The sequence below is a fragment of the Cantharellus anzutake genome (genome assembly GCF_015039405.1).
Source record: "Cantharellus anzutake strain C23 chromosome Unknown EI90scaffold_332, whole genome shotgun sequence".
In the NCBI taxonomy this organism is placed as follows: Eukaryota; Fungi; Basidiomycota; class Agaricomycetes; order Cantharellales; family Hydnaceae; genus Cantharellus; species Cantharellus anzutake.
The window spans coordinates 1-24,254 of NW_024067282.1; the positions used below are offsets into that span (position 1 = coordinate 1).

Genomic DNA, 24,254 nt, shown 5'->3' on the forward strand with positions numbered 1-24,254 from the left:
GTTGAGATATGATCCCACAGAGTACATCAAAGGGGAATCGTCGAGCGAAAGGTGTGGGAATCTATATAAGACCAGTAAGCAGTGGAGCCAAGTTGCTAGTGACGGAATTCTAGCTCACGTTCATTTTATCAGTGTGGTCAAGGGAGGAGCGTAAAATCTCCTAGTAGTGGGATGGAACGGAGTAGGGGAAGCTGACGAGATGATACGCCGCGAATCTAGCGCTGATTTATATGTACCAGTTCCCTTGTGGGCGTACGGACCACGCGAGTGGAAGACAGGAAGCCAAATCAGCAGACTCCGTCGGCGATTGACTCTATTGAGTTTGTACTTCGTGATCGGGCTTAGTGTCCCACGAATCAGGGTCTGCCAATCCACCTAAAAGGTTAACATCGTTCAGATTCAGCTCGAGATGGGAATTGATGATGAGGTCCTGCACCGTTGGAACATCATACTATACGTAGAGGCATGAAGGCGTGCAGGCCGAGCAGCGAAGAGCCAGAAGTTCACTGTTTCGGACCCATCGATCTGGCAGTACCACATACGTTACTGTAGCACGCTCGCATTGTCAGTCCATGAACGATTTGCCGACATGAAGGGTTTATTACTGGTGGCTGTGATCACTCCTCGAGGGACTTACAGTTACAGTGCAATAACTGCACTGGCGAACGGTGTGACAAATCAGATAAATATTAATTGGGCAGATTGCCTGGCACATGGAGCTTGCAAAGTAATTCATTGGCCCAATCTGACAGGTGGATACCGGATTAGGGGTTTGGGATTGTCTATTAAGTAATTATTTGGGCCGTCGGATTACTTACGGCTTAAAAGTCAGCGAGCAGTATATCGGAGGCAGCTGCGGTCACTCCTTTCAAATGAGAAGTCGCCTGCGAAACGTAAATCGAAGATCAAGGACAAGAGGGCTGAGCTTGAGAGATGACGAAGAGCGTGGGAAGAGAAAAGAGCTTACATATTTGCAATTTTAGCGTGGATCTATCTTGTTCCACCCGTTTCCTGGATCGTTGCTTGGCGCATACGCGCTCACGCGTACACCCATCATTGACGACGTTTATGTGCTTGTTCAGCCCGGTGGTCGAATCCGTGTCAAACGGAGTTCCAAATATTCTGGTTCTGCATGTCGCTTTTAGCGGTTTAATTTACTGCACTTTCCCCTGCTCTTGCAATGGAAGGTAAACTTAGTGGGTAAATAAGGTCTGCCCGCACTATGGACGGCTTGGCAAACAAGCCTGGCTGGATATATTTGGATGCTGCAACTCGAAAAAACGACGTTCATTTCAGCTGTATATGTACACCTCACGGACCGATGTCTCGGAAAGATTCTTGGAGGGTTTCACCCCAACTACCTAATTCTGAACGAACTTGGGGGAGAAGGGTGTGCTGCACATACTGTTCAGATGCAATCCTCACGCTCTCGTCTCTACGGGTTAGGGTGTCTGCTGCGACGTGGCCGCAGGCCCGCATTCGGCTCAAGTTTTGCGATCACTTGCGCTCTTATTTCGGACCTAAACACCAGTCCTATCGGCTTCCACTCGTACACTAAGAATACTGGCTTCGATCCAGATGAACCTCTCCTGCGCGATTAAAGGTCCTGGAGAACTGGGTCTTCCGGCTGCTATCCTATGTTGAGAGTGCCATAAAACCGCAGATATTCAAACCTTGTTCGATGAGATTTCTGAACCAGTCGGAAAGAATCCCATGGACACTCTGAGTCAGCCACGCGAGCCGCATGGAATTCGAAAAGGTTGGTGAACAAAAGTCGCCAGAGTGTAGAATGTGAATTGCTGCGTTATTCCTTCCTCTGTACATATAAACACAATTGCGCCCGGTTAGAATGAGTATCCAGACCCTGAACCAAATGAAAGTGATGAGAGGGGCGAAGCAGGCAATCCCAATACCACCATATCTTCTCCATCTTCGATCCCTTCATCCCAAGTCTCTTCGCCCGGGATTTCAACAAAACAACCTACGCTTTCGAGATCAAAGCTGAAGTGGTCAGAATCTATGTCGAGTGAGTGAGGCGACGCGGGTACTATTCGTGGACTAGCGAAACGAGAATGTATGGGTGTAAGAAGCAGGTCGGACATGATGTCAGAGAATTCATCGTCCGCAACCAAATCAGGTCTTTGGTGGTGGACCTTGGTATTAGTTGCGTTGTGGTCTAGCTGTGAAAGTTCATTTATATGGTTTTGGGGACAGACAACCTGCGGACTGGCTGGGACCCGGGGCGGAGTGAATAGCACGTCAGAGCAAGCGTCCTCGAAAGAGTCATCCGTTCCCATGTCAAGATAACCAGAATGCGGGGCCGACCAAATTACTAGCATCTGCCTCCCACGATGTTTCAAGAGATAAATCGGGGACTGTATCCGGAAAAGCATCAGATCCATAGTCATCGGTGACACCGTCCTCGAAAGCGGAATTCTGATCAATCCTGTGAAAATCAGAACGAAGAAAGCACGCATGGAGAGGAACATCAAGAAGTTGAAAATTGCTTCCAGTTGGGATGTCCACAGGAAGGACACACTCCAGTTCTTCCACAAGGTTGTCATTCAGGGGCGTGTCGTCTAGGCTGTCCACGCAGGGATCATCTTCGAATCCAAAATCGTCGGCTTGCATGTTGTCCTTTTGTCCGACAGATGAAGTCTGAGCAGAGTCATTATCAAGAGCCAGGTGAACGATCCGGGAGAATACCTTGAACTGTTTAGGACTGATGCTCAGATGATAAAGCCTACGCATTGCATCAATAATAGTATCTTCGAATTCCTTAATTTGGGTATCATCAGAATCTGCTTTCTTATTACTCATGGGAAGAGACATCCGATACGCCTCGGCGGTATTGTCGTCAATCACGGGATCTGAGCCTCTGTATTTTCTGAGTGAGGATAGAGACATCCAGGAGGCATTCACACTCGCTCTCGGGTTTGTAGGAGGGTCTGAAAAGTGATTCGGCATCGATGATGAAGGTAGAATCAAGTGACCCACTTTAAACGCCTCCTTTGCTTGTGAACGAAAGACTCTGCTGTCGGAACGCAAAACCATAGACGAAATAGACTTGGCCATTGACCCTAAGTACGGCATCTCTTGCTCTAGGTTCTTCAAAAGAGGTGAGGAAAGCCTGAAATGTAACAATTTTTTTCCCTCGCTCACCAGGCGTCGTTGTCCAAAAATAAGCGGATAACGTCTGAGACTCAAGGGATAAGTAAGGGAACTGTAGTCATCAGGGGTCAACTTAACTTGATCAGATGGATGTTAAAGAACTTTATTGTGAGCCTGTTCCATGGATGCAAGTCGGCGACAGAAATATGCGAGTCAAACGGGTCTTGCTAATGAAGTGCATCACTGAACGTCATTCTCATGTATGTGCAGAATTGTTATCGTACACCCAAATTTCTTGAGTGAAAGCAGATCTTGAGAAGAATATTTTCCAAGAACACAGGAGGCTCGTCATGTCGCCCCGACATTGGTGTGGGATACGGCCCTTTCGGAATCAACGAATCTAGACCAGTATGGGCGAGCTAAAGGTTCTCGGCTCATGACACCCACATTCAATTATATCGTTGGCTGCACTAGGGCCAGAGAAAGTGTGCAGCCCTAATGCTTCCATATTCTGCCCAAAATAATTGCGGTGCATATGTTTGAATGAGGTTCTCTGAACCACTGACCTTTCGGATAGACCTTGTCAATTCCTGCAGCACCCAGATTTCAAGACTTTCCGAGCATCGACTCGACGACCATTCAAGAGCCCCAACACACCCAGGTGAACTTGAGAGCCTTTCATATAAACAGGAACGTTTTCGGGGATGGTACTTGTCCGCAAGCGGGTAGGCTGCGGTTTGGAGGGATCGAAGAGTGACCCACTCGATGTATCTGAGGTCTGAGACAAGATTGAGAGAGTATGTACGACGGCGAGACGAAGGGGGTGCCCCGGCTCCAATGCGACAGAGACATTGCAAGAAACTAGAACCATTGCTCCCTTTTGGTTCGACAGCTTTTGCGCTTGGCAGCGGATGTTTGTCAGCTGAAGCGTGACGTCGGGGACTACCGCGCAGGCGTTGCCTGGCGCCAGTTGCGCACTCAGGCTAGGCAGGACTCTAGCCTCTATGACTTGATGCGTATTGGTGCAAATATTTGCTGCAGCGGTGTGGGACCTACTTTCAATGCTGCTGGTTCTCTGTTGCCATGGATGTTGCAGAAGAGAAACAGTCGTGGCGAAGCGTGACTTCAGGCCAAGCTGCGCGTATAGATCGGTTCCCTGACGAGATTCTGCTCTACGTTTTCCTTCTTAGTCCTGGACATCTGGTAGAGAGTCTCCCAATGCAAAATCTATGCAGATTTCGCCAATCCGTGTCAACTACTTGTCGTCGATGGAGGGCAATTGCGCTGCGAATCTCCAAATAGTAAGTCATCAGACATTGGCTCAGTAGATCAACACAACTCTAATCCTCGTGGAGCTCAATATTTATTGATTTCTTGAGTCCAGCTACCCGACGATGGCGGAAGTCTTCCTAAGCCGCTCTCGTTTCGCTCCTCTTCGAATACGTCTGCAGACAGGCACCTGCTGTGATCGTTCCAAAGTTCAAGATTGGATAACATGGACCGATGTTATCACTTGAGAGTTTATCAATGCCCTCACTTGTCTTAATGTCACAGCTCCAGATTCTTGAGTTGTCGGAAGGTTTTCTATTTGACTCTTCTGCGATTGGTTTCCCACTGTAAGACCGTCTCCGAGAAACTCAATATAGCCATTTCTCCGGCATAACTCATTTGCGCTTTTCCGATTTGGAATATCTTGGAGCTGGGGTGGGAAATCTGATCAATACGTATCCCAAGCTGAAGTTCTTATCCCTTCCACCACCGATTGGGGATCGCATCAGGTCGTTGCTCTACTCGAGTGTGTATCTCTTGTACCCTTGGTACTCGAAGGCAAGGGAAGAGCCAAAGAGATCTTGCGTTCGTTGGCTGCTCCCAGGCTGCAGTATTTGAAGATCACGGACGAGCGCTGATTTTTTTTTGCAACACAGGACCTTAAGTCCGAGTCATGGCTCATGCTCGAACGGCTAGACGTGGACTGCCAATTTTTTGGCCGCAGAACTAATCCCATATCATTCATGAGTCGACATCGGCATCTGGGCCACCTGGGCCACCTGGGCCACCTGGGCCACCTGGGCCCCACCAGCACGAATCACAAGGCGCCTCTGGTGTTCTTAATGGATCATCTAAATTGTATTCTCCCGACATACCTCACCCGCATACCTCCCGCCACCATTTGACCCATTAGACATTGTGGTTAATGCTGACTTCCTTTCGGAGCATGTTCAATGTCAAATGATGGATCTTTTCACTAGTATTGCCGCATGCAGAAGCCGCCGAAGTCTGTACGTGTGCACGTCGACACCATCAAGGTTCGGTTTCTGCCATGCTGCCACCCTCGGAAGCCTTTCGACCCGCGTCTTTGTGGAGGAAACACGACTCAGCCCTGCTTGAAGTATTACCATTCATCTAGCCCTGATCTTCGGTTTGCCGCGCGTACGGGATAAAATATGAATTCACTGCTTTTTCGCCTTTCTGGCGGTCCGAACCCCTTGATTGCGTGTCCATTCAGGTTGGAAAGCAGGTCGCTTATCATAATTCGGTATAAATCTGGAACTGCATACAACGATGTTGTTACAAGATGGTGCAGACGTTAGAAACAAAGTAGGGATATCACAGCCAGAAACACCGGATATAACAGGAACAAGAGGGTAATTTGTTGGGTCGGGTCACATAGATCATCCTAAACATACATATAGATGATGGATGGGAATAATTTCAAGTCAAAGTTTCCGTTCACGAAGGGTTTTTGGGTGATAGGTTGATCGTACCATTCTGCTGCGGCTGGAATGCCTGCGGAAACCCAGACGAGGAAGCCACACCACCAAGGATCAGCGTCTCTGGCTCAGGCGATTGACGTCTCGGCGTAATGAACCCACTCCCGCCAGCCCCAAACACGAACCCACCACTTAAACCCTCTAAGCCACTGGAATAGCCAGGAACAAGAACGTTGTCCCAGAACCCTCCAGCAAGAATGGTGTCCATTGACATATTTCCGAAGTCATCTATGCTGCTCTGAGGAATCTGGAAATTCATGGAGCTCTGGATATCCGTCTCCGTGCTCGGGCCGGGAAGACCAGATGTCGTTCCAGGGCCAGATGGTGTCCAAGGGAGGTCCGGGAGACCAGCAACCGTGCCATTTGGCACGACGTTCACCATCGTAGAACTGCCAGTGGCAGGGGGGAACATTTTGAGGCCAAGCGCGCCATCTCCAAACTGCTGCTCATCACCAAAGATCCCCGCAGCAGGACCACTCGTCCGGTCGACTTGAGGCTCCACAACACCGCCTGTCGCTTGCTGGCTACTTGAGGCTGCACCCTTGACTTGTGCTTGCTGTTGTTGAAGGTATTGCGGCTGAGTGCTGGGGTTTGGGATGTTGGCAGTGGGAGGACTAGATGGAGCGCTGGTAGCACGAGAGTTGACGACGGCTCGGAGGAAGGTGCTGTAGAGAGCGGGAGTATGCGTGGGTGAAATAGCGACCGAATCAAGGGTATCGGCAACACCGAGAACCAGGGCTAAGGTGCGCTGCTCACTCTCCATGAACGCCTGGAACTCGGGTCTAATGAGCTAAGGAGATTGACAAGGGTCCCATTAGCGGCTAGGAGGTAATTTGAGGAGCGAAATTGTTGATAAACTTACTTTGAGCAACATTAATACCACATAACTGGAAAATACAAAATGTGAATCAGGCGAATATCTCAGGTAACCTTGCGGCCCGAGCTCATCCCTCACGATGACTGCGCACGCCACTGCAGAGGAGTAACACCTCCCAAAGAAGTGCCCTGTATCCAGCGGTGCATGCTCCAGCGCGTTTTGAAGTCCAAAGGAATTTACTACAAGCATCGAATAATTAAGATAAAATCGTATCATAGTTGAGACATATGATCCTTCAGCCGCTGTAATTCGCTCCACGTCAATACCGCCTGAAGGGGTGATGTCAACAATGGTACTGTTGCGCGTAGTTTCCTCATGACAGCAGAGATGAACAGCAGCTCACCATTCTTGGACAAATTACGATAATCCCAATAATCCGACCAGGTCAAGATTTGACTCTCGATAGTCTTAATCACCAAAAGATAATCGGTGTTCGTGTGCAATCCTGAAGTAGTCGAGGTACCAGAGTAGAGAAAATCCAAGCTTCTCGACATGATACGTTGCAATTCCGCGTACGCAACCAGGCCAGCATCGGTTGTTCTGCACTCGGGTAGTTTATACCACGTTGCGGTATTCCGAATGATATAATCTTCAATGACGGAATGTGGTTTGCCCATCTGAGCAGAACAGCTTCTGTCGAGCACGTAACACAAACTGAGAATCGTAATGAGTAAATAGCCTCCAAGGTTCATACCGAAAACAAAAAAGGATGGATAGCTTACATCCAGGTCCGCTCCCGATTTCTTAATTCCCTTTCTCTCGCTCTCCACTCCGCCGGAGGGGCATCGGACGGTAATCCAGCTACCTTCCGATGCAAATTCAGATCGGTCCCCATCCGGATTGCCAAACCCAACAACAACCATGTCTTATCTTGTTCATACCTATCCACGGGCCCACATCCCCAGAGCGCGAGTAACAGATAAGCCTGGACGATTTCAAGACTCTTGAATCCTCTTTCAGGGACAGAGAATGCAAGTTTCCTGGAGATTTTGACAAGCTGCGGATGCAGGTCTGGTCGGGGAGTGTAAAATTTAGATGCGATCGAGCACACTAAGTTGAAAATAAACGAAATTCGTTAGAACGAAGAATATGAATGGGGTCATGGCTACTTACCAACTGTTAGTAAGAAAGGACTTCTGGAGCAAACAAGCGAGGGAGTATGAAAGTCTTGACTAAGCAAGCAACAATGGCGGTTCATCTTTTCGAAGTATCTATTTTTCCAAACCACAAAAATCAGCATGCTGGACATCAATCACATACTGGGGGAGGTGGGATAAGTCAACTCACATTTTGAACAACTCAACTACCTCCTCTGTCGTGACCAATCCAAGCATTTCTGGCTGAACCTGTCGCTCAATAAACAACCTTCTCAACGGCAGAATGCTAATCGGACTCGGACGGAAGTACGAATCGTTTGCCACGCCCACTTTCCTCCCAGGAGCAGCATACGGGCCTGTTTTGGCTGTTCCATCTTCGTCCATAGACCCATTCACAGCTTGCTCCACCATATGTGCTGCTTCAGTATCGTCGTCAACCCCACCAGCCTTCTGAATCGACCGGCGGTTGCTGAGGCTCGCTTCTGCCAGAAGACCCAATGGATTGAGGCTATTGTCTGGGAGGTGGGAAGATAATTGGGGGCTAAGGGGTTGTTGGGACATTGACATGGAGCGGGCTGCGCCGGCGACTGAGGAAGGAGAACGTGCATCTGCAACTCTTGTAATGGATGATGTTACGGATTTTGTGGATGGAAGAGGCGATCGTCCAGTGGTGGTCGTGCTGTTCGCGGGGCTCAGAATGTGTACATTCACCACGTCTAGTGGAGAGTCCATCGCTATTCGGGGTGCGTGGTGTGGCCCATTGCTAGCCTGAACGATTGGGCTTGCACTCCGACTATGCGAGCGCTCAGCAACACCGTCTGTGGAAGCAACGTGCAATGTCGTAGTATTGCTCTGTGTTATAAGCGATGCCAGCGCGGGGTTGTTTAAATTTTTCATGACAGTTTCAAGAGTAAGCTCCATTTTTTTGATTGATTTGGTAAGGACTTCGTGTTTTTTAGAGGATCGCTTGCCGCGATTGGACTCTTCGAAAATACATTCATGTTTCCCCGCGATGCAACGCTTGCATGGTGGACCGTTTTCTGCGCCAACGCACTTCATCTTCAGCCGGCGGCAAACAGTACATGCTCTAAAGTGTTTTTTGCATATATTTTAGATACTGAAGGTGAGATACGCTGGTTACTGACCTCGAGCCCCTTGTTGCCTTAACCTTGACTTGTGGCTGGGTCGAGACAGTCACGTCCTCTTCTTCCCCATCCCGATCGTCGTGATGGCTCTGACTAGCCTCGGTCTCCAGCTTGGGCTTCTTATTGGGCAGGTTACTATCTGAACTCCTAAGATCAGGACCTGATGCCGGGCGCTTCGTTAGCGAGCCGCTTGAGCCGGCTGAATTGGTATTCATGTTCTTAATATGAAGTGTATCTTGGGGGGAGAGAAAGTGTTGTTGCTTTCCGTCGTCCGTTTCCGCAGAAGCGGGGTAAGCTGAGGCGGGCGACACGGTTGTACCCGTTCCGGAGAGAAGCCCAATCTGGTTATCTGTAGATGATGACGGGAAATATGGTTGCCCAGCCGCGCTGTTAGAGGGCACCACAGATGTGAACGCTGTCGGAAATGCCAGATTTTGTTGGGATTCACGGGAATTAGTACCAGCAAGAATCGAAGGTGCAAAGTTTGAGTCGGAGTGCATCCGAAGCTGATGACCTGGCATTCGATTGCCGAGACTCTGGTAGCTCCCCGAATAAAAATATATAGAAAAATCGCTTGACTCCCCGCAGCACGAGATGGTCGTGGGCCTGCTTCAGGCAGCTCGGTTTGGGCGCTTGCTCAGGATGCTTACATCAGCACCCATACCAGGTACTCGCACAATCCGAACAGTGCTGGGATTCCTCTGATGAGGAATTGATAACTTTGAGGCGTCTATACATGCACTTGGCGGCCATCTAACTTCATCCAGTATTCTTCAAGCTCAGTTTCAAGTCCTCCGCTGCACACTCTGTTCAGTGATCCCTGATGGTATACTCAACACCCGACGTTCGCCGGAGACCGCGACCACGAAACCCTTTGTTGTCCAACTACGGCTGGCCCATCGTGATCGCAATCAAGTTCCATATCTGTCACAATCGTCAGATACGCCCCTAACTACAGAACCTTGATGAAAGATTTCTAGGCAGCTCGAAACTGGGCTGACTTCACATCAAATTGTAGAGGTTGCTCGACAATCTTGACTTCCATGACCCTGATCCCGGATAAAAGAGGCCACTAGTGCTGGTTGGTAAAGCCCCTATCTCTTTCACGTGTTTCAGACGCCCCTATCTGGTGGCCATTCCTTTTCTGAGAGGAGCAGTGTATGAACGCGTCTCTTTCGAAAAAGGGGGTGCAAATGCACAAGGGAGTGAGATCAAGCAGGCTAAAATTAACATGAAGCTAGTACAGGCAGAACTAGAAGTGAAGGAAAAAAAAGGATTGTAGATTGCCCAGCATAGGAGAGGCAAAGTAGTGGATGACAGCAAATGCGACGGCCAAACGAGTTGTACTGCTTTCCCCCGCGCTGAGATGATATTTTTTCACATTCCTGTTGCTAGTCATCCAGTGAAGTCTTGCAAGCCTCAGGGACATACTGTGCCCGTTTACTTTTTCCATTGCGACCTTCCGATTCAGGTCTCAGATGGCCAACCGTCATGCCCGATCACAGACGCAGGCGAGAAGATTTGGGGTGCTATGCACATTATCCAAGCTCGATTATCTGCAACTGTTCATTCCCAAGGGTCAGCGAGCCAACCCTCTGTTCATGCTTCTTCGACGGGGCATGACGGTCATTTCCTTCGGTCTTGATCCGGACGGAGCAGAATCGATCATGAATATCTAGTCGCGCGTCGCCTGCTCCTCACCCCTTTCCCCTACGCGGTGTCTCGCTTCTTGTACTCCAGCCAGTCTCTGCTCACGTCATCGTCTCCCAGAAGTAGAAAGTTGCCGGAAGTTTTCCACTAGCTTGCTGTGGCTAGGAAAGACAGTGTGAACATTGAGGTTGCTCTCCTCGGCAACAAATGAGCGCTTGGCGAGGATAAGGGAGGAGCATTTAAACGGGCGGAGCGGAACACCACTTGTTGGGGGAAAAACTTGAACCATTTTGTTATGGTTAGCAGGACACTCAGCATTTATCACAAAAGAAGTTGCAGGATTATCCGTAATAAATCGGCATCGTCACCTCATTGGGCCTAGTTAGTTGCGATGGTCGCTGGCGCCCCCTCAGAGGTCGCACGGGTCATGCCAAGTATGTATCGTCTGAAACCTTACACAATCATTACCCATTTCGGCTCGGTTATCAGCATGCACAGCCTCTTCGTCGCGCGCGTCCCCACGACTTGCACAGCACGAGCATAAACTACCAAGCGTGCAATCGTACAGGAATTGCCTCACACAGCTTCTTCCTTAGTATATAAATATGCACGGGCATCCATTACTTATACATCTCAGTCCCTCTGGCACTTGGAGTACTGCGAGTGTACCGTTGCCCTATTTGGTGTAAGCAATTTACGCGCCCTGTTTGGCTGGCATTAACCGTGAACTGGACTTACGCGGCCTTTGCTGCTGTCAAGTCCGGTTCATTGCTGAGCCTTCTTGCCACCTGTCAACATGACACTCCGGATTGCTCCAGTCCGATTGCACCTCAACATCTGCCACCTCTATCACACTTAAGTCTCGCTCTCACTGTTTGGGACCACTGCTAGTCCAAGTGGCAGGTCTTCGTCCATCCTTCTCGACCCAACTTAGATAGCCTTCGCATCGCCGCTTCTACCTACTGAACTGTTGCACCTCAGTCGCAGCCAAGAATCACTCCCATCTTGCGCTGCGGACTCTGTGCACGCGCTTATTATGTATATGCTCGCAGAAATTACCATGGAACGTCGGACGGTACATACGTCCATCACATCATGGCGAGTCCCCAACGACCGTTAAACTCATAATCGTGGGCAGAATGTTCACTTCTTCACCCGTTTGGGTTGGTCGGGGTTGACCCGTTACCTTGCACACTCATGTCCTGATCCACCTCCCAACCATGCGAGAAGGAATGAAGTGGTTTGGTTGTGATCGCTGGTGACATCATCCATGCGGCTCACGAATATCGACAACCTTCTGCCATTGTACTACATGCCCTCCCTGCTGTGCTGGCAAGCACACTGTTCAAACACTGAGACCCATTATGCAAAGCTATGAGCTCCGCCCACAGTCTCATGCGTAACCTGTCTGTCCATAAAGGTCTGGTCAACAATCAAAGGGTCCTGATTACCAAGTGGTGTTCCTGTCACATTGAAATCAAACTCCTGTCAATTATATACTGCTCTGTCCAGAGTTCGAGCACGGGGGAATGCAACATTGACCAATTGATCATTCAGAATCGCAAACCTTTGGTGGCTAACATGGGTTTCTCATCATTACTACCCACAGAGGTAAAAATCCCAAGGGTCCATTGTGTTGTACACATTATATTACAAACAATCTCGATGTTGGGTTCCGGCATCCATGCAACGTCTGTAAAAACGAAAGCGAAATCAATCCGTGCAAAGGAATGTGGAGTCTGCCGACCTTCCCTCAAGTGTTCAAGTCCCAACATCATACAGAGTTCCCTTGTGATACTCTTCCGCACTAAATAGCGCTATCGTGGCTCTGCCGCCCCAGCTGACATACCGCTTATAGCACAGGAATGCACCAAATCACCATGGCCAACTACTTATACACAGTTGTGAAGAGTACGGGGTCGAAATCATGTGAGGCTCCTCATTCACAATGACAGAGTCTGTAGCCAACATCAGGTTCTCATGCCTACTGCCTAGAGGTTGATGATTGAGAGGACCGAAGGTTCCCGTGCCTTGTTTGGTATATACAACCCACCAGACACAGGGTTAAGTGACACAGATGGCTCATCTGCACCGGGGGGGGGGGTTCAATTCAGAAGTAATACATTTGAGTCGACACCATCGGAATTTGGGTGGCCCGAGCAATTCCTCACAATCCTGTTGCTTCGAATCAATCTAACGGTCTATATATGTATGTAGATGTAATCTCAACTATTTTATGGTGAAACAATGATGCCCCCTGGTAATTTTCTCGGCAAAAGACGTCAGGGCCGGGATGATGAGTGTGCTTATGCCCCCAACCAATGTACTACCATTACATACACAGCTGCTCATGCCCTCAGCCTAGCCAGCTTCTATTATTTAAACCGAAACTGTTCCTCAAGGTGTTCGCCCTACTCCACGCGTCCTTTCGAAAACTCAAATTAAAAGACAGGGTTTGGCGGACGATGGGCATAAATCAAGGCAGCGATTTCAAAGCGGTGAACCAAACTAAATGGTCAGCGGCCATGTGGTTCATTGGTGTTACCGCCAAGGGACAGGAGTGTTATAATCATGGCATTGCAGCCCGACACTCTGAGTACGATATCACATTATCATTAGATATCGCACTAATCTCTACACGCCACACTTATATAAATTTTTGTGTGGCGCAAAGGAATAAAGGCTAATCGTTGGAACAAGAAAACTTTCCCATAAAAGGGAGCAATAACCGCAGCAACATGCAAGGCCATCGGAATGCTGCTCCAACAAAGAGTGCCTGTGAAAAAAAAAATCACGATCGAGTACTTAATCTCTCCTTGCTGTATGGTTGACTTCGGCCTTATCGGTCAACGGGATGTTATCTCTATTAGTACACAACGGGGTCTAGCCTTTTACAGTGGGGGTCGGCAATTCAGGTTGACGACCGTCCACCCACCTGTGGCTGTGCTGTCTATCGCGAATAAAGCTGGGAACGGCAGGACATTTGACTCTCTACACAACAGATATAGTATAGAGAATACCAAGTTGAGGGCAGCTGGACGAGAATATGGTGGACTCTTAATTAGGAAGGTATACGATACAAATATATGTAAATATGGGTTTCGAGGTCGTTCTTCCAACACACCCTCTTGAACAAAGAAACTAAGGAGAAAGTGTTGGAATATGGGATGGAGTAACCTCCCACCATCAGGGATGGAGTAACCTCCCTGGCATAACGGGCGAGTAGTGTATGGATGCACGCTAGAGGTCCTGGGTTCGATACCAGGCTTGTCCATTTTATGTCATTTGTCCAGTCACCTGGTTTACCTAGTTGAATTCATGACATAAGTCTATAGTGCTAGCAGTGTTGAATTTCTTCAGAAAGAAGTATAAAGAATGCAATTAATAAAGAGCGTGTGATTCAGGATAAGATCCATCCACATCTGCTAGCTTCGCATGTCCCTTCTCCACTGATCCAGACTTGGTTGTATTATTTTTTTGACGGCGACATGCTTCTCGAGTGCTGATGTCACAGTTGCTCCGCATGTGGTCCGAAGCACCACAGTTGTAACAGGTACCCGGTGTTTTATGAGTCCGGGTAATGTTCACCACAGCTGGCCCATCTATAGACGCGGCTTCGCGCTGACGGGCTTCTTCATTTAACAATCGTCTGATGACTTCTTGAATAGTTGCCAGATTTGCTGAATAATCCGGGCTATCGAGGAGGGTGTTGACAAGGACAATAAGGGGAGTGTAGGATTCAGGGAGATCACGGATGAGGGTGTTTACAATGTCGATGGGGATCATGGGGGAATTGCTATCGGCAAGACGACGAACCATGTCTTCAACCTTCGTGACCCAATCCCGCATTGAGAGCTTAGGGTCATAGCCCATTGAATTGAATTGACGGCGAAGTCCAGCAACGGAACGGAATAATGTTTGGAGTTTCTTCCAGGTGCCACAAGTGTCAGAACTATCGCAATGTGTGATGTACTTGACCGACACATTTAGTAAGATTTCTGCGGCTGCGAGGTCATTTTTCTTTTGCCAAGCAATGACGGTCTTGTGGTGCACGCTTCCAACTGGTCGGGGTGAATCACCAGATACAACGCTCCAAAGGTCCTTCTTTACCAGATAGGCCTTCATATACATTGCCCAGGCCGCGTAATTGTCGTCATTGAGTTTGTCAAAGGGGGTAGAAGCGGGCATGTGGGAAGTGAAAAATTAAGAGTGGGAAGCAAGCAGTTTGAAGAAAATTTCACCCTCTGAAGGGAAATTTCCGGTGGCCGTGAGAAGCAAATTTCGTGGCAAGGAGCGGAAGGGGAAATAAGGAATATTGCATGCCTGTCTAAGGACTTAGAGCAAGGGGGTGATAAAGGGGTGCCAAGTCCGACCTTAAAAATGGGCGCCGGACTGGACTTGCGTGCCCAACACAAACTTGAAGAATGCCACACACTGGCCTTAATGGTGGGCGCCAGGCTGGACTTCAGTGCCCAAAAACAATGCCTTAAAGGACTTAAAAGGATGCCTGGTGTACAGGACTTAACAAATGCCGCATGGGACTTAAGATATGGGGGATTGCCCCTGCCTCCGCTGAGGACTTATGAAGGTGGTCAACTGCACTTTGACCAACTGCCGCGAGAGTCGGGCGGACTTCCTTGATACCTAAGCTTGTCCAGGCGAGCCGCCTGGGCTCATAACCTATAGAGAATACCAAGTTGAGGGCGGCTGGATGAGAATATGGTGGACTCTTAATTAGGAAGGTATACGATACAAATATATGTAAATATGGGTTTCGAGGTCGTTCTTCCAACATATAGAACTCAAGTGATTGCAAAATAGTGTTCTTGGTGACCCATACCAGTGCACCTTAGGTTTTTTTCGTTTTGAATATGCTTCTTTGTTGAGATATGGCGAGAAATCACAGTGAAAAACATGAAAGATGCCATTAACTTTAAAAACAAAACCTACGGATACCTAGATACATCCAATACAATATATATTCAATTCATCTGTAAAGTCAAGACACTATGAGATGAAGGAGAAATTTGGGCAGCGGGATTTGTGGTTATCGAGAGCATGCGGCAGTTGCTGAAGCCCGAATTCGCGCGCGCAAAGTGGGCCCTTTTTGCTCTTTTAAGTGCATTCACACACCATAAGGGATGGGGTTAGGTACTGATGAGGGATCCTATTGTAGCATGGCTTCACAGCGGAACCGGGTCAAAAGGAATGGCCGTTCTCATAATCAAAAAGCTGCATCAATTGTTAATATCATGGAACACAATGGCACGGAATCAATCAAATTACCTTCTAATGCCAAAGCCTGCACAAAAAAGAAAGCAACAATAACATACCCAGGAATTATCAAGGAGAGGAACAAAGAGAAGAACTACCTACAATGTCAAATATGGAACCAAAACAAAAGGATCAAACGTGCAGCAAAGTCAAATGCAATCCGGGCAGAAAAGAATATTGCATTACAGAAGGAATGTGCAGACATCAAGGCTCAGCTCATCCGGAAGTCGAAAATCCATGCAAAGGAGATAGAAATCGCACAGTCTTCCGCCAGGGATGCCCAGAAGACGTGCACTAAGAAGTCCAACTTGATAGCAAAACTCCGTCAGAAGGTCAAAAATCTCAAACGGTCCCATTGTCGGCAAATAAGCAAGATAAAAAAATGCATGAAGAACATGTTGTCTTCTCCATTGATCTTAAATGGTACATTCACACCGGAAGCCCACACGCTGATTCGTCGCTTGGTCCGAGATGGAGTTCCCTTCCGGAGTGTTGGAAAGGCAGTATATGAGGTCTCCAAAATGCTTGGAAAACCACTCAAAAACCCTCCAAACCCCCGTACCATACAAAGAATAGTCCTAGAAGCCCTTGAAGCGGGGAAGCTCCAGTTAGCTTCAGAACTCATCCACACCGAAGGTTTGCCTCATATTACTATTACAGACACATATCTATTCTAAGTAATTTCTGACAGCCTTTACTACGAGTGGAGATGGAACTTCTCACAGGAAAACACAATATGAAGCCACAAGCATCATGATGAAGGTTCCCGATTACAAGCGCAAGGAGCAGGGTATCACCACCCCTCAAGTCCGGAAGAACCGATTTGTTGCCATGCAAACTGCAACATCGCATTGTAGTGAGGCACAGGTGCAAGGATTTGAAGATGCGCTCCCGGATATCCTACAGACGCGTACTGGACACTGCAATTCCGAGCCCGATACTCTGGGGGATATTTCCTCGATTTATACAAAACTCAGGGGGATTAATTCTGACCATGCTGAGGACCAGAAGAAAAGGGCTCAGCTAATGAAGGCAAAGAAGGCGGAGCACTGTATCCAGAAGCTTGGCCACAATGCTTGGTCAGGGTTCTCAGAACATGAGCGAAATCTCATCAATGCAAGGAACGAGATTGCTGCCATTGCAGCAGTGGGTGGGAACAGCGCTTGGGAGGCCTTATCAGATGCTCAGAGGGAGGAAAGTCTTGAAGCGGCCAAGCTTCAGTCACTTCATCAGCTTGGTACCGAAGTATCGGACAAACTTACAGATCACGAACACCGTGACATCTTCAACTTTGTCTGGGTTGGGTGTTCCATGCACAAAGATCTCAATATATTCAAGGCTGGCTGCGCTTCTCTTGATGATTTCTGGAGGAATAACAACCTTACCCCACCTCGGCCACTTCTCAACAAAGATAAAGCATCAGCCTCTACTGATGCAAAGTCAAAGCCATCTTCAGGACGTGATGCTGGAGGGGTTAAAGCTACAATGCTTGCCGGTCTCCTACTAAATCACCGTGATGACAAAAAAGGATATCATGATACCTACTGTCACTTTATGGAAAGGACTCTCGGAAAAAATTGTCCTCCCTTCCCGGATGTCTCCAACACTTGCTATTGTTCACATGGGGATGCGGCAAGCGAGCTAATTGCTAGAGCACCATTGTACCGAAGCTTCCTTGAGTACATCCGGGACTTAAAGGATAAACAAGAATTTACCAACATTGAGGCAAACCTCTATGATGCACTCAACGATATTCCTACGCTCATGGAACTTGCAGTCATGTCTCTATTCTCACTCTGTGTCTCTCACCCATATGTGGAACACGCTAGGAGGGGAAGGCCAATGGAAGTAAACATGCTAAATGAGGGAGCATGGCATGAACACGTTTTTACCTTCATGCAATCCCTCATAGCTAATCCCGACCTTGTTTTGGGTAAAGCATCAGCAAAAAATTGTTATGCTCCTGAGTGCTCCGGAGTATCGAGAGCACTGGGAGAATCAGGAGGAGATTGGCCGGTCCAGGAACAGCCCATTTCCTCCGGAGTTGGCTAGGTACTCCAGGGCACTCCCAGGAGGGCCTGGAGCATTGCTTTGTGCACAAACATATCCAGTAAATACAATTTAAATGCTTCAAAGTGTATAGGGGTGAGAAGCTTCTGGGAGCTCCTGGAGCATTTGAAAATGAAAAGGAAAAAAAGAGGGAAGATCCCCCATGAATACCTCCTACCACAAGACTAACACAACAAGACACTGCTTAACACTTAGATCAAACACTATACTATATATCAAGGACACTGAGACTCACCAATGCACAATCAAAATTTATGGCCTGATATATGATTAATCTGGCAACTTAATCACTTTTGGGCTGGCAGAATATGGGGGAGGGGGAAATGGGGGAGAATGAGGGGGAAATGAGGGGGAGAATGAGGGGAGAATGAGGGGAGAATGAGGGGGAGAATGAGGGGGGGATATAGAGGGAAATGAGGAAAATTTGAAAAATAGGGACTTCTAAAAAGTTGAAAAAAATAATTAGGGAAAAAATCAAAAAAAAATCAGGAACTGTAGTGCCTTTGAAGTGCTTTCAGGATATATAATTATTTGCAAAATCAAGGAAGAAATGATGGAGAAAAATGGAAAATACTTTCGGAGACCCGAGAAATAATGAGAACTAAATTGATGGGAAAGTCTGAAAATTGAATAGGGAAGTGAGGGGAAGCCTTGTAGCATTGTTATTTTCTGCTGTTCTAATTTTTCCTGATTGTTCTTGGTCTCACTCCCAGCTGCTACTGGATACTCCTGGATACTCCTGGAAGCTCCTGGGAGGGTCCAGGAGCAGCTAATGGAAAATACTTTTGGAGACCCAAGAACTGAATTGATGGGAAAGTCTGAAAATTGAATAGGAAAGTGAGGGGAAGCCTTGTAGCATTGATATTTTCTGCTGTTCTGATTTTTCCCGATTCTTCTTGGTCTCATTCCCAGCTGCTCCTCAATACTCCTGGAAGCTCCTGAAAGCTCCTGGGAGGGTCCAGGAGCAGCTGGGAGTGAGACCAAGAACAATCAGGAAAAATCAGAACAGCAGAAAATAACAATGCTTACAAGGCTTCCCCTCACTTTCCTATTCAATTTTCAGACTTTCCTGTCAATTCAGTTCTCATTATTTCTCGGGTCTCCGAAAGTATTTTCCATTTTTCTCCATCATTTCTTCCTCAATTTTGCAAATAATTATATGTCCTGAAAGCACTTTAAAGGCACTATAGTTCCTGAATTTTTTTTTGATTTTTCCCTAAATTTTTTTTTTCAACTTTTTAGAGACCAAAATTTTCCTCCCACTGCTCCTGGCACATTACATACTCCTCACCACTCCCAGCTGCTCCTGAACCCCCTCCCAGGAGAACACTATTGGCTCCAGGAGTGCCCAATCTGCTGTTTTGTCTCCCACATGCTCCAGCCACTCTTGATGCTCCGGAGCATAACGGACTTTTGCTGATGAGATGCAGAACCAAACATGGCTCACCTTGACAAGCGGAACCATTGGATTAGACCTGATACCATTCAGGCCATCCAACATCTTTCTCCACACCTCCCCAACCTCCGTGACGCATTCATCGCATTCACCAAACGGGCACTTGACACCCTTACACGGTTCTCAGCTGAACTCATGAAAGGGTCTGAGATCGATTTGATGAGTCCAGAGGAGAAGGAGCTTGCCTTCATGCCTACAACCAACGACACAAATGAGGGACTTCTAGGAGAAATGCGCAGTGCACTGACCAAAAACCCAACAAAGACTTTAGATACTCTCAACGCAGAACTAATGATCCGTCATAATGATGTTGACGAATTCATCACAGCAAAGCTTACGCCAAGAAAACACAAGATCTTGCGGACAGCCGGTCGATGTATCAGTGCGTCGGGATCCGAGAAAGCTCGTAGAAAATTGCTTGCAGATGCTGGAATAGTGAAGGTTGCAGAAAATAGGAGGAAAAGGCAGATAAAGGAACTCAAATACACCACTAAAATCGAGGCATTAAAGGCGGTTGAACTCACCAACGACATAGAATGGGCAAGAAACCCGAAGACAACTATCGTGCAGCTGGAGCCTCAGCTAAACGCATATAGGCTCCAAGATGCATTAGTTCCTCTCAGCAGTCGCATGCCAAAGAAAGCTGACAAGGTTAGAGAGCTGGTGGTAGCAATTGAGCGCAGGAGAGGGCGAGAAATGGAGGATGCGGGAGATAGCGAGATGATGACAGCCAATCAGCACAATCCCACAGAGTAATTTTCAAAATAACTGGCCATTTAGATTACTAGAGACCATATATTGACGTTAATAACAATAATCAAGAGATCGGAGAGAGTTTGAGCACTTTGTTGGATGATCAAAGGACTCGCCAGGTTTCGCGGGGAAAAGTGGGTCACGTGGGGGTGGCATGCTTCAACATGGATTGCTGACCCCCATTTACAGTCGCAAAAAAAAATGTCGCGTGATGAGATAAGAATGGGAGTGGCAACATCTCGGGGTCCTCTAGGACGAGAACCCACCTTGCCGTGGTCTAGAGGCTCCCCCAGTACGCCCAATGTGGCTGCTGGTTTTGGGTCTAAGAGGTTCTCCTTTGCCGCGATGGATAACAACATGGATGGCACTTACACGACCCGTTATCCTGCGTTGGCCTTTTGCACCGTTCTGTGCCGCCTTCTTCCATCACCTTCCACTTTCCTACCTTCTTGCTCACAGTAGTCGAGAGACCATGGGCACAAGTCTATCTCCCTTCCTTCTCTTACGAAAGCACTGAGTGGTTTGCAAAACACGCGGCTCCGCGCCTAACGGTTATTGCCCCCGCCTACGTTACCGAAGCGCGGTTCTCCAAAGGACCAAGAGGCACGAAGGAGTCGTCTGGCCAACATTCCCAGGAGCCATTTCAACTAACCCGTTTCGCCGCGGTTCTCCAACGCATCAAGAGGCACACTTACGTGTCTGGCCAACAATGCTCGGAGCCGGCATCCGTTGCCAACAAATCCAAAATGTATACTCCCCCCCGGAAACGGTGTACGAGTACCCCTATGCTAGAGTTGGGCATGAACTTCACGTGAACCGCGTGAACCAAAGTTCATGAACTTTCAGGGTCCAAGGAGGGTCACACGAACCGTTTGTGAACCGTTCACAATCCATTCATGAACATTATATTAGGTTACCTAATAGTGCGGGTCCACCGTTTCTCGCTCTCTGATTGGCTCAAGCCTCGCTCTTTAAGGTTTTAGCCTTAACCCCGAGTTGGGGTACCAGTCTAGCTCATCATCCGTATCATCGTCATCTTCACTGTCAAGGTTGCCATAACAGTTATAGGGCTGATATGAGTAGACCAAATCAGCACTGGCTCGAAAGATAAACTGGACATGCATGCATTCGGGGCAACAAGCATGCGATGGGTAGTGTCGGTCAAATTTTGCCGCAGTAGAGTTTTCAGGGATGAGATGACACCAAGATGAGCCACATTACATTTCATAGTCTTCTGTTTGAGCTTATCTGTGGACATGTTCTGCACATGGCAGCAACCAGGATGACTTGACTTGCAAACATGAAACATGAGACGACAAATGAGCTGGTTCCGTGCCTTTGGCTGGAACCCGCGAGAGTGTTTGATTGAAGTGAGCATAGTATTCACTCCTCCACCGGTGTCTGTTGTATGCTCTGAAGATAGTTTAACCGAGCAAATGTGATAAGGACAACATCGACACACACCTGCAACATTTGCATCGCTCCAGCCCAACTGCATAGCCTGGACATCCATAACCTTCCCTGTCTGTGTCACATCCACATCCGTTGACCAGTCTATTATCAGAGGGGTGTCTAACATGTGTCTGAACTCTGAAGAGGCGAAGCAGAAGGAATTATAATTGAAGTAGTGGCTAAACGGCGGTCTGCGGTGGCTGGGCTAATAGAAAATCTATTGATGTATTGAAGTTTATGAACCAGTTCACGTGAACGGCCGTTCGTGGGAAAGTTCATGACCTGGAGGTTCATGAACCAAAGTTTATGAACGTTCATGAACCGGTTCATGAACCGGCATGTTCATGCCCATCTCTACCCTATGCGCTCCGAACCCACGCATCCATATGTTTTACTTCCCCTCTTGTACATAATTTTTGATCTTTTGATCTGTGCCCTTGGCGCCTCATTCAGGCAGCCTGCACGTGCACGTTAAATATCCAGAGCTCACACACACACACACATCTCGGGGTCCGCACTGGCATTTCTGGTAATGCTCGGCCATGGGTGTCCAGGGCACGAGGCCGACCACAGGTTTCGGTGAGGGCCTGAGATGGTGCCATTCCAGGCGCACAGGAGTGCATTGGATGATGCGCTTGGACACCTGTGCTACTGCTGAGAGAGCTCAGTCTCCAACGTTGTTATCATTGGCTGGTGGTTTGAGGTATTTTGTCATTACATAATGTTGCACAATGCAGAAGGTGTGAACACGAGCGGCCTCGGTTTGGAGGCCGTAGTTCGCATTAAAACTTTCCAACACCCAAGATAGGCAGGACTCCAGCCTCTATTAACAACAAATAAATCTATCTCAATGCCCCACGGCCTCGTGATGATGTGGCAGTGCGGTTGTCCCAGGCCGTCGGGCGATATATATATATACTCCCAAGGCTTGGGCATGTGCGTATGCAACCGATCATTCCAATTTCAAATAGTCAAATGAAGTATTTTTCCCACTCCACCTGCCTCACCACCAAACTATGCTCCTATGCTTTTCAGGAAACACACACCACTGAAACGGGCAATGCCGAGCGGCACAGAGACAGAAAATCCGCATCCCCCCGTAAAGTATATGATCAACCATATCCGACCGCCGTCCTCCGCCGCCACATAGTTTCAATTTGTCAATCTCAATTTTCCAAATGTTGTATTCAAATGTTCATGTCCTCCCCTTGATCATTCCCAGTTCTCCCAGCAGTTCCCTAGGTATATCTCAGCAGTGTGGGTGTTGGAAGGTGAAAGAGGCTTTTCATCTGAAAACCTCCTTCCTCAGAATGCCAATACTCTTCGCTACTACCGCTAGTGACAGTGGGATCCCTGCGAAGCCACTCGACCCTGTCACTCCTCCTTCCCTCAACCTTTCGTTCGGCGGCTCTCCCGGAGATGATCAACCTATGTTAACCAACTCTCAAGAGATACACTTCCGACCGCCCTCACCCGTCATTGTCCCTTCCGCCAATTCCACTGCGACCCAATTACCGTCCACTTTTGTCCTGCATAATTCTACCAGACATCATGATCGTCATGGGAGGAGCGTTTCACGTTTCTTTGGCAGTGGGACGGAACTACTCGCCCGGTGGTTGAAACAGAGTGCTACACCTTTCTTGCCGAAGCCTCAGGGATTCGCTCCGATGATTATTCATAGCAGAAAGAAGGGCAAGAGTCGGGAGGAAGCTGTCCATGCGGAGTGTCAGCTTAGCACTGATGCGGATACGTCAACGGCGGGGGTGCGTATGGCTGATTCTCCAGTACCATCTCAGCTCTCATTACAACGTCCTAGGGTGAAGATAGGCCGTGGGTGGATGCATCAGCTTTCGAAGAACTAGGAAGTCATAAAGGTATTTTCCATCGTCGTCGTGCACCGGTCGCATGCTCATTCGATGTAGCTACGCACGCACTTCCAAGTTCCTACACCACTTATTCCGCACACGTCTTTTTCCATGAAGTGCGTAGGGACATGCACGCACAGTATGCAAAGATTGTCTCTATTGGTCGTTTCAGGGATAGCGGCATGGTACGACACCGGTTCCTTATCCTACGAGTCAGTCGGGAGGGGATGCCAGATTTCGTCCTTCGGGTTGACCGTTTCCGGGATCGTGCCCTCTCGCTGTTCCAATTCAGTTTGTGCCATGGAAAGTCCGATGCAATGGATACGGTGGGTTTCACACCCTGCCACGACAATGATCATGTAAATCATCATTTTCGCCTAGGTAACGGTGTCCGAGAATTCGCACCTGCTCCGCGACGCGAAGTCAATCGAGGAAGCACGACTGGACCTGCCCCAACCAATCCCACTGCTTAAGTTTGGCAGGGTGCTCGAGATCGTCCTTGGGGGGTGCAGTACATACGACCTATTCGCGGTGAGCGGCAGCTGTTCTCGGCTAGTTGTTTACTGACGAACACAAAAGGAGAACTGCTGGTTCACTGCCTCCATTCTTGAGGAGGTATTCGTAGACATGTTCGGTGCTCGCTATGCGAAGGGTAGAAAGAGCCATCCGCGCCTCGCCAGACAGACTCGTGCTGGAATCCGGAACAAACTTGGTCTTGGAGATTCTGCGTAAG

At 48.2% G+C, this 24,254-nt stretch overlaps 1 protein-coding gene across 1 annotated transcript; it reads right to left on the minus strand.

The window, feature by feature from the left end:
- Window positions 1-21,217: 21,217 nt before the first annotated feature.
- On the minus strand, window positions 21,218-22,180 carry EI90DRAFT_3296623 (uncharacterized protein; the record flags this gene model as incomplete). The annotated part of the gene is made up of 5 exons (XM_039067474.1): window positions 21,218-21,411; window positions 21,472-21,617; window positions 21,669-21,861; window positions 22,035-22,114; window positions 22,159-22,180. Coding segments are annotated over 5 exons (633 nt in total), but the record flags the coding sequence as incomplete, so codon positions are not given.
- Between the last annotated feature and the right edge of the window lie 2,074 nt (window positions 22,181-24,254).